The 11,424-nt window shown below is 38.1% G+C and overlaps 1 protein-coding gene across 1 annotated transcript in view; it reads left to right on the top strand.

Moving 5' to 3' along the window:
- Positions 1-627: 627 nt before the first annotated feature.
- Positions 628-11,424, top strand: part of LOC140344309 (vascular endothelial growth factor receptor kdr-like) — a gene marked incomplete in the record, with an annotated part of 140,408 nt that continues 129,611 nt past the window's right edge. Inside the window, 1 exon segment of the mRNA XM_072431382.1 lies at positions 628-1,212. Coding sequence (XP_072287483.1) covers positions 1,149-1,212 — 64 coding nt within the window.

Raw genomic sequence — 11,424 nt, 5'->3', positions numbered from 1 at the left:
CTATCCTCTTCGGCTATTGGATGGCTACTAATTATGTTATTCAATATGTGTGTGCGCCCGTGTCACATTGTACCCTACCCCTGGGTCTATTAGCAGCAGTGCCGCATAAAGGTCCAGTCTTAACGCTGCATGATGCATGCACCTTGCAGTGTAGGAAAAAAAACAATAAGCCTCCAGGTGCCAGGATTTTTTTTTTTTTTTAGCAAAAGAGACTTTGCATGTGACTTCTGTTAAAAGCCTCTACCTCTGGTGATATTTTTTTTGGGTAACATATCTTTCCTCTTTTTTTTTCCATTGTGAAATGTATACTGATCTGTGCACAATCTCCAGGTCAGTACAGCATGGTATTAGTTATATCCTTCAGGTCATCCCCAGTGAATATCTGTAATCTACCTGTCAGTGATCCATCTCAGTGAGGGCAAAAAGGGCAGCACTAGTATTCTTTCTCTTGAGATCCTTTAAGACCCAGGCATTTAGCACAATCTGCAATCTTTGGCTAGAACAGAGCCAGGAAAAACTGCCTTGGAGGCATGGTGACATGAGAGGTTCCTTGCCTGCTCTGACGTATCTCCTTCCTCTGGAGTTCTGTATAAAGGATCCCAGCTTGTAGCAAACATCCCAGCACAAGACACCAGAAGGCAGCCACTCCTGACTAGCCATGTACTTTGTAAATGACATGATTCCTGCTGCCTGCATTTCTTTTTTATTAGAGTGAAAACTCAATCTCTCCCTAGGGGCTTTGAAATCTGGAAAGCAAAAAAAAATATATATATATATATATATATATTCGCAACGCAGATATTTAGATATAAAAAAAAACTTGTGCAGAAGTGCAGGCTGTGTGATTTATTCTGCATACATCTGATCAGCAGCACCTGCAAGGAAAAGGAACTTTCCTCTACAAACAGGCAGACACAACACTTCTGGATCGCAATGTCTGCCTGACGCCTGTACAAGCTGCTGGGTGTTGAATAGAGTTCTGGACTCTGCATCTAGAAGGTGGATTCCAGGAACTGAGCTCTTCAATCCAGGAGCTCCTCAGCAGGAGGGAGCAGCAGCAGTGTCCTTGCTGAATGTTGACATCTATGGACTTCTTATTCTCTGTTAGCTGCTTATCACTCTGATTATCCCTCCCATTGCCTGGCACCATGGGGATGAGGCACTTTATCACTTTGGCTTTTACTCTCCTCCAAGGACTTCAGGGCAGCTCAGGTAAGAAGCCGTGATTGCAGGTTTGTGTACAGGTAGGGACTGTAGGGATTGGCTAGCTGCTTTATGTGATGTTTTCCATGGCAGGTGGCTGTCTTGTGTGATTGGCTAGCTGACAGCTGAAAGTGCAGCATAGCCATCAGATACTCTGATCCTGGGATAAACTCATGACTCATATGTGTGTATTGGTAAACATGAGAAATGGAAGACATACTTATATACTGTATAGATGACAACGGTTATAATAGGGACTTTTTACATTTATTTCTGCATAAGACTTACCTTCATTTTATTGGTGTATTGTGTGACCTGCTTGGAATACATGGGCAGAAATGATTGCCAGTTTATGAGATGGGAACATCAGGAGTTGGCAGAGGGCTGCGTTGCTGAGATCAGATGCTGGCAGCTAGTGTAGCTGCAGTGAAAGTTTAAGGTTGAGCAGGTACAAAACATTAATACAAGTCAGTGTATTAGATTCAAAGCCTGGCACCTCTCATCTGCATTGCTCCTGACTTGCCCAGCCTTGGCACTGCACTGCAAACTCTAGACTGGCACAAATCATCTGTAAGATATGTGTATTGATCTGAGTTTTATTGCTAATCTTGATTATCTGATCTCCACACTTTCACACACACTCTAATGCCCTTACATTGACCTTCACACAGCCTTGCATCATTATAACATCATATATGTTTCCTTTATGAATAAAGCTATTTCAAGAATGTGTGATTGTAATTGTTTGGCTGGGATATTTATGTTGTCTTTATTTTGGACATGTTTTCAATTAGTGTTACTATTTTTTAAAACGTTGTGCAGTATGTACCACCAGAGGGCGCAATCTCCGGCTTGTACTCTTGGAAATCGCTGTATGTCCTGAAATTGAATTCTGCATATGTACTTTGCAAGCGGGTCATCTCTCTGTGTGATAGCTTGTATTTATCACTGAAGTACATAGACACACAGCATTTTCTGTGTGTGTGTGTGTGTGTGTGTGTGTGTGTATATATATATATATATATATATATATACAATATATATAATATATATATATATATATATATATATATATTGTATATACACATGGCAGTTTTCACAGTTTTAAACAACTTTCACATCAATAAACTTATAAAATCAATACAACTTACTACAAACAGTTTCTATTAAAATCACAAAAAGATTGCATGTGTAGGTGATAAACTGTTTGATTCTGCTGAGTTTCTTATACAAAGTGCAGTGCTCCTGTGTTCTGATCAGACATTAGATTGCATACAGAGGACTTATCTTTAATTCAATTGGAAAAAAGCTTTTATAAACTCAAGAACTGAAATAGTATTTATAAAGCAGTGAATCTAACAATCCCACCAATCCCCTGGTGGGAATCTTCCAGGTCTATGTGTTTAATAGCCTTACCAGGGAATGTTTGATGGAATATCAGGTCCCCTGTTTTCTTATTAGAGTCCTTAGAGTAATATAAAATGACAAGGTTCTAACATTGTATTTTATCTCTGGCAGAACAGCATTGTACCCAAGCACATAACTGATTTTGGGCTACATAACAGATTATTCCCTTTCATTCTTTATAATTTAGTGAAATGTGTTCTGTAGTCCACAGAGAGAGCTGGGAACTATGCTAACTGATAAGAAGGCAAAGAGCAAAGAAAGTGATCAGCTCATGAAATATCTGTCTGTGATTGTTGCACTTATCAAAATGATATAACAAAACATTTTAACGGTATAATAAACAGAACAAAAGGGAGCAAATAAAAGACAATCCTTGTCAAGGTTCACATACACTATAAGTACACTTACACACACTTTAATAGCATCATTAGAAATTTGGAAACATAATGCTAGTTGATTACTCTGTCCAAGAATTCTGCTTGCAAGAATACAGAAAATGTAAGTTGTTTTATACCATGAATGCTTCTAGCTCTATGATGTCTCCCAGTCTGAAGAGTATTAGTCACTCATAAATGTATGTTAACTTTTATATGTGCCTTAGCATTGGTCTCATTATCCTCCCAGCAATTGCATTCACTTTTAAATCTGCATAGAAGTAATTGCTGAAACATACAATAATCGTTGTCCTGTGTTGAAATATACCCTTCATATTTTGAATCAAATGATCTGTTATTTATAATTTCATTCAAATAATATTGTCATGACATTGGATTGTTTTACTTACTTGATTGAATAAGTTATTTGTACCACATATGTGGATTGTTGTCAAGGAAAATCTTGCATTTACATTGAATCCTCAGTAAAATAAGACCATGCACTGTACAAATATGCTAAATTGTTGAGCTTAAAAGATGATTGTGAGCCAGGTCATCTGTCCATCATCATTACCTGACCTCATAAATGCCTTTTGGCTTCATGGGAATACATTTATACGGAAACTCCTGTGGAAATCATTCCTTGACGATTGGAGGCTGTTATAGCAACAACAATTTAGGGGGACAACCTCATAGAGGTGTGACCGTCAGGTGTTTACATACCGGTAGCTTATATGTGGTTGAACTGTATGCCTGTACTACATTGTCACATTTGGTTATTATATATTTTCACTAATCCTGTTCTGATTGCATATGGAAGCTATCACTGCAGAACTCTGCTTCTGAAAGTGCTTTCATTTCAATCAAATCTAATGAAAATTCTAATGTGATTATTATTAATAATATTACTTTTATTAATAATATTAATATTATTAATATTAATGATAAACAGGATTTATTTAGCGCCAACATATTACGCAGCACTGTACAATAAATAGGGGTTGCAAATTACAGACAAATAAACACAGTGAAATAGGGGGAGAGGACCCTGCCCCGAAGAGCTTACAATCTAGGAGGTGGGGGAATTACCACACAATAGGATGGGAGATATGTAGTAGAGGGAAATAGTGAGGGTTTCAAAAGAAAGAAGAAGATGGGTAGGCAAGTTTGAAAAAGTGTGTTTTGAGTGCTCTTTTAAATGAGTGGAAGTTAGTAATGTTATCCCTAAAATAATTTCAGAAATCATGCTTGTACAATAACATTGTCTTCTGAATGATAGCGTATGAGCAGATTTAAGAAGTAATTCTTATGAAATGATGTTCATGAAAAAAAGTAATTTTAGTAATGGTGACATACTGTGTCTAGGGAGGGATGGACATCTTGTTGCATTTATCATTAGGCTGTATTGTTATCATGGCATGAAAATCATTATAGTACAAAGATATACAAGTTATACTCATTTGTGTTGAATGTTTTGAACTTGGCACTTTAAAGAAAGAGAGGTAATAATGATTATGCAACGGTGCTGAATTGTTTGATTTATCACCAAGAATTTCCATATACATGTACAAGAAAGAAAAATAGAGTATGTGAATATAATTCACCATGAAAAAAAAAGCAGACTGCAGTGACTAGGTGGGTTAAGGTCTTATCGGCTGTCAAACCTTATGCTTATTTATTGGCTAAAACATAAGGGCTTAATGCTTTAAACAGCCTGGATACTCCATAAACCTTCACAAGCACAGGTCAAGTGTGCTTTATGGTAGGTCTGTGGAAGCAATGCATTATTTCACTGATAATGAGAGTGAAATTTACTGGGAAGAAACCATTGCTCACTTATCTTAGGGAGACATTATTGGTATTCATCATATGATATGTATTCATTTTGTTAGGTTTCCTACCTTCAGATATTACTGTAGCTATCTTTATCAGACAAGGAAGAATAAACCTGTTATTTTCTTCCATATGCTGCCAAATGCTTATTTGCATGCAGAACTAATTATCCATTGCAAAATACATTTCTGATTAACGTATATGAGCAGGGTGGCTTTTCCATGGCACATTAACTGAATGTATGATTTTTATGGCTGATTGCACAATTAATAGACAGCATACATTAAAGTTTTTTGTGTCTTTGGTTGGCGTTGCTAAATTATACATAGAACTTTGTAAATCTGAGACATCATTTACCCAGGACAAGTTGTGCAGCTGCATATTTGGCAAAGAGCTTTTCTGCATTACATAAAAAGAACTCATTATAAAGACAATTTCACTTTCCACACCAGGAACCTGTATTCTTGAACCTGGAATTGTGATCTTTTTGAAATATTATAGCACATTTTTTCCCTGTTAAATGCACACTATAGCCATAATTCAAAATTAGACATTTAGATACATACAGATGGCATAATCTACTTAGTAGTTAAATGTTTGATTCAGACTTTGCACTTAGACTTAACACAAACTGCTTCTCGAATGTGTTGATCCTAGAACACACCTGCTTGTGATGCTGGAATATTCTCCACTCCTCTCTCCAAAGAACTGCTCTGATGAGTGTACAGTAGTCTTTTGTTCTACTATCATTGGAAACAATCACAAAAGATTCTTTCCAATGACAAAAATTTCATGTCTTTACACAGCTTTATGATAACAAAAAGTGATAAAAAGTTTTGCACATGCACCAAATAAATCCCAACATGTATTGAAAGTTTGAAAGTGATGCAAGCAGAAGAAAGTAAAACAGTTACATAGATTCACTTCTACTGTATAGAGCTGTGTGTGCTTTCTCTGAAGGAGATTAAATAGAACGCAAATAATGTAAACTGGGTGATCTCTATCATTTTAATGGTTACCTGTATTTGCTGAGTTGTAGGGTCTTATAGGCAGTATCATTCTACTGTGGAGTAGAAGGATACTGCCTGGAGTCCGCAATTCACACCCCTTTTATTAATCAGTGTATAGCACAGCCTAATATGCAGACACTTTAGAAATATAAAAGGATAACCATAATATTTCACAGGGCCAATGATCCCAGGACTCTCAATCTGAAGCTCAATGGGAAATGCACTGATCCTATCTCATAATGGAATTTATATAGTGTTAAGGTTTGATAAACATTTAAGGGACCCTAGCCAAAATCTTTCCCAGAGCTGATGTAAAATGATATTATTACATTATAGTTTGTGATACAGCTAAAAATCTTACAGTATGTTAGTATTTTTTAATAAATGCCAATATGCAAATCTTTTGCTGCCAAGTAGCTGTCCTCCTCCAGTGTTGGGCACTGTGACTCATATAATATGCTGATACAGTGAAAATTCTATGTCAATGATAATTATTTCATCTAATTTTTTTTAAATCTGTGTATCCTGTACTATGTGTCTATGAAGTAACAAATACATATATAACAATAGCAGTGGGATTTGGATAGGCTAGCTATACAGATTGTTCTAATGGTGTGTAAAGCTACGTACACACTTCCAATTATTATCGCTGGAAAACGAACGACGAACGATCCTGCACGATATATATGAACGATCGTATAGCACCGATCCTGCACATAGAGATAACGGCACGATCATTCGTAGATATTGTACACACAATAGATACGATCGTTTAAGCGATAGAGGAACTATGTGCACGACAGGAAAGTGAACGGACGTTCGTTGAAGGTGTCTCAGGAGAGAGTTACTATAGCACCTGCAGGACATGTCCGAAACATGAAGAAGTGCCAGGGCCGGATTGCCCCTTATATCCACTTCTGTAAGCTTTAAGATAATATTAGCTACCAAACTCCAATATAATTGCAATTTTGAGCATTCCCAGAAAACATGCAGTAGCGTACCCTGTGTGTCGCCACATCTCCAGCAGGTGCTACCCGACCCCGGGAAAATCTTAGCAAGCTTCACCGGTCCTGCACCGGCTTCACCGTCCTGTACCGGCTTCACCGTCCTGTACCAGCGAGTGGCCAACTTGTAGTTGGTTTCCTGATATTTGTTGCAAATATGGACGCCTTATGACAGAAATGAAGTAACATATCTCTCTGGGTTTCAGTAAAACAAGTGTCCAAATCAGCTTCCCATTGGGATACAAATTAAGGGAGTTCTGGCGTATATACAGATAACAGGATTTGATAGGCATGGGAAAGTGTGCCCCGTACAGGTTGACCAGTTGCACACAAGTCCTCTAGAGGAAGAAGCGATCGAGCTATTGAGATAAAATTGAGATCTACAATTCACGTTAGATTAGCGGGAATCTGTGTGGTCAGGTAAGAGATAGCTGAGTTAGACCACTTGAAGGGGAAAGAAGGGGCCAAGGCCTCTGTAATTTTTCTGGGAAGAGTAACACTCAGTGCCTCTGACTTTGCAGGTTTATTTTGTAATTAGAGAGCGAGGCATATCTGTCTAGCTCTCGCATAAGAACCGGCAAAGTAGTTACCGGTGTTGCAACATAAAATAAAAGGTCATCCGCATAAGCAGCTACCTTATGTTCAGTGGGGCCAATCTGGACTCCCCTGATATCTCCATTGGCACGAATTATTCGTAGGAGGGGCTCCAGTGTCAACACAAACAGCAAGGGAGATAATGGGCATCCTTGTCTCGTCCCATTGGTAAAACAAAAGGAGTGGGAGAGTTCACCATTAACCCGTACTCTGGCGCTGGGGGAGGAATACAGCGTTTCTATCCAGCGCAGATTACGAGGGGGAAGACCCAAATGTGTCAATGTGGAGAGCAGAAACGTCCAGTCCACCCGATCAAATGCCTTCTCAGCATCAGTGGAGAGGAGCATTAGTGGGGTGTTGTGAGTATGTGCATAGTTAATAATATTCAGGGTACGGATCGTGTTGTCCCTGGCTTCCCTCATCGGGAGAAAACTGCTTTGGTCAGGATGGACAATATCAGTCAGTATTGGAGTCAGCCTATGCGCTAATATGCTGGCAAAAAGTTTCAAATCACAATTAAGCAATGATATTGGTCTATAATTGGAGCATAGGAGAGGGTCCTTGTCTGGTTTGAGTATCACTGATATGTGGGCCGCTAATGTGTCAGGAGGAAGAGTGTGACCATCAGTGAGCGCATTCAGCGCTAAAACTAAATGTGGGCCTAGTACTGGGAAGAATTTCTTATAGTAGGTAATGTGTCAGGAGGAAGAGTGTGACCATCAGTGAGCGCATTCAGCGCTAAAACTAAATGTGGGCCTAGTACTGGGAAGAATTTCTTATAGTAGGCTAATGTCAGACCATCTGGACCGGGAGCTTTCCCTGATGCGGCTCGGCGAATTGCCACTTGTAGCTCAAGCAGTGTTATCGGTTTATCTAATATCTCTATAATGTCTTAGGACAATGTCGGTAAGTCGGAGGCACTGAGATATTCCTGTATTGCGATCTGGCGATCGGGTGATGACCTACCACTAGAGTCTCCTCGTAAGTTATACAGTAGACTGTAATAGTCATGGAAGGTGTTAGCAATGTCAGGGGTGGTGTGTGCCAGGGTGCCCAAAGAGGTTTTGATTTTAGAGATATACATGGCCGCCTTCTTAGACCTAAGTGCCCTAGCCAATGCCCTACCACAGTGGTTGGCATGTTCATAGTAGTACCGTTTGCAACGGGTAAGTTGTGTTTTAGCCTTTTTTTCTGTACAGGGAGTAAATTTGTGTACGAGTGACGAGTAGTTGGGATTCCAGGTCCATTGTTGGAAGCCTGTTGTGCAATATTTCTAAACGATGCAACTCCTGTAACAGCGTATCAAGTCTTTGTTTGGTTAGTCTTTTGAGTCTACAGCTCTGTTGTATGAACAGACCTCTAATATAACATTTATGAGCTTCCCATACATAAAGTAGATTGTCTGTAGATCCTGCATTGTTGGCAAGGAAGGAGGAAAGTTCTTCCTCAATCTTTGCGGTCAGTTCAGGGTCTTCGAGCTGTGCCTTATTTAGCCTCCGAACACTGGGTTTACATTCATATATCCTCCCAGAGATCTCTATTATAATTGGGGCGTGGTCAGAGAAGGGTATGGAACCAATACTCGAGTTGCTAACCTGTGAAATGGCATCATGGGATATCAGAAAATAATCAAGTCTGGAGTAAGTATTATGGACCGTGGAGTAGAACGTATAATCCCTGTCTCTGGGGTGTTGAATACGCCAGATATCTATCAACTGATTGTCATGTAGCAGTGCTTCATAGCACTTGCACTTCATGGAGCTTCATAGCCAGCAGTGTTTTGAAATATTACAGGATTCATGCCAATCTCTCTCAGTGTTGCAAATTGTAATGGAACTTCTTTCTGAGTGTGCATTAAGGCGTTGCTGAATTTTTTAAAGGTTAAGCTTTTGAATTTAGAATTAAAGGGAGTATAGCAGAGATTGTTCGTCGTCAGAATCTTTATTTCTAAATTCAGCTTGAGGTATTGATCTCTGTAGTCATCTAATGATAATATGAAAAGATTCTAAAGTTCTCCTTGGCTATTGATACTTTTTTTGATCATAGATAATTAACACAGATGCATACCTATCAGCTGGCAGCATTGAGCAGTGCCTGTATGCCTCTGTGAAGAAGAAAGCCTGTTTATTTTAGCTTAGGGCAAGGGGACACACAACTTAACTTCCTTTGGGTGTGAATGCAGTTATGTTTTAAGATATTAGCTGTCTGATAAGAAATCACAGCGTATAGGGTCGGCCCACACTGATGTTTAAGTTTTTGGTGGCCGCAAAAAATTTTAATCTGACAATTTCAATATGACCTAATTTATCACTGTTTCTGGGTCTGTACATCTGCTGGGGTCATTGTTAGGCATTCCCATTATGTGGATTTATCATTTATTTTACATTATAGGGGATGCAACAGGAGGTACATGAAAACAAAGACAGGAAGACTCTGGATGAATAGGCACAATATTGACAGGGAGATCTTATTGTTTGAGTATTTAAAGTGTAAGAGAAATTAGGGATGGATTCAGCCCTTCAGACACCACATATAACTTTTAGCAGATCTTAAGCTTTTATTTTATATTAATTAACTACATTTTAAAATTACTTTAGCTGTGATTAAGTCAGAAGCATTGCTAACTCATGATTTCTGATTCCCATAAATACCGGAATAAGGATTAGTCTGATCGATAAAGAATCACCCACTATAGGAATCAAGGATATTAATATTTATAAAAAATATAATTATTTGTTAATTGGACTAATATGCATGTATATGTCCAGGGGAATAAAGTCTGCTTCTCAGACTTGTTCTCTTTTGATATCATAACGAAACAAACCAAGTAGAAATACATGAAGCAGTGCTGTTCACTACATTTTGCCAACAACAGCATATTTATAGAGTACTACATGTTGTTTTTTGTCTGTCAGTTTTATTTGGGATCTAATAGTGGACGTGATGGAGCCAACTTGTCTTGGCTTGTAATTCTCACCCACAATGCACCTCAGTGAATTAGAGCTAGGAGCAAAAGAAGCAAGCACCTGATGGGAAAACATATTTTATATACAGCTATATTTCCCCACCATATTCAAGAAAGATTCATAAGCTGGCATGTACTTTCATGCAAGTCATCAATAAAACTTTATTTGTATTGCTTCTGTCAATGTTTAACTGAAATCTCTGAACATCAGCTAAGATAGTAAAATTTAATTTACACTTTGCTGTGCTCAGCTTTTCTGATGAATGAAATTAAATAACTAAATGAAAGGGAATGCAGAACTATTTTTTTTTTAATATACATTTAAAAGAGATCAGCTAAAAAAATATATTATTAGTATATGCAATTACTAACAAAAAATGTAAAAACTTTGTATACCTATAAAAACTATATAGTCTTTATTTTCATATGTACAGTATTCAGGAGTAGCCATAGTTGCCCATTATTCTCTCAAATTTTTTTTTCTTGCTTTGCAGTGCTATACAGCAGTTGTGCTATACTGTTTATTTGCACAAATTAGGTCTGTGAGTTGCCTGATACATTAAAAGCAATGACACTCCCTGTGTTGCCAGTATCTTATTGCAACAGTTTTTTTATCTCTAAATATTAATTACTAGTAAAAAACAACATAGAAGACTTAAGCTAAGTTCAGACTAGTATTGTTTGACTGCAATATTTATGCCCCAAGGCAGCACTAGATGCCAAGGAGCAATACCTGCAGGTGTTTGCAGGAATCTGCAAATGCCTGGCTGAGCGGTTCCTTTTTTCTCTTTTTTATTCCTATTGTAACCCCATGTAAAAACACCTGCATAAGCATTGTTAGGTATTTGCAAGAGGGGCAAGGGCAGCAACCATATTGCCTCCTACTGCATGTCAAATAAAGGATAATAAATAGAGTCATTCGGTTCAATGATAAACATTTGTTGCAGGTGGTTTGAGTGGAAGAAACACTATCATTCCCCTTTAAAATGTATTAGTTGAGGGGCTGTACATATGTATGTACACTGTCCTATAAA

Source organism: Pyxicephalus adspersus, chromosome Z (assembly GCF_032062135.1).
Source record: "Pyxicephalus adspersus chromosome Z, UCB_Pads_2.0, whole genome shotgun sequence".
Taxonomy (NCBI): Eukaryota; Metazoa; Chordata; class Amphibia; order Anura; family Pyxicephalidae; genus Pyxicephalus; species Pyxicephalus adspersus.
The sequence above is the reverse complement of the archived record's forward strand: the minus strand, read 5'-3'. Positions and strand labels throughout refer to the sequence as shown.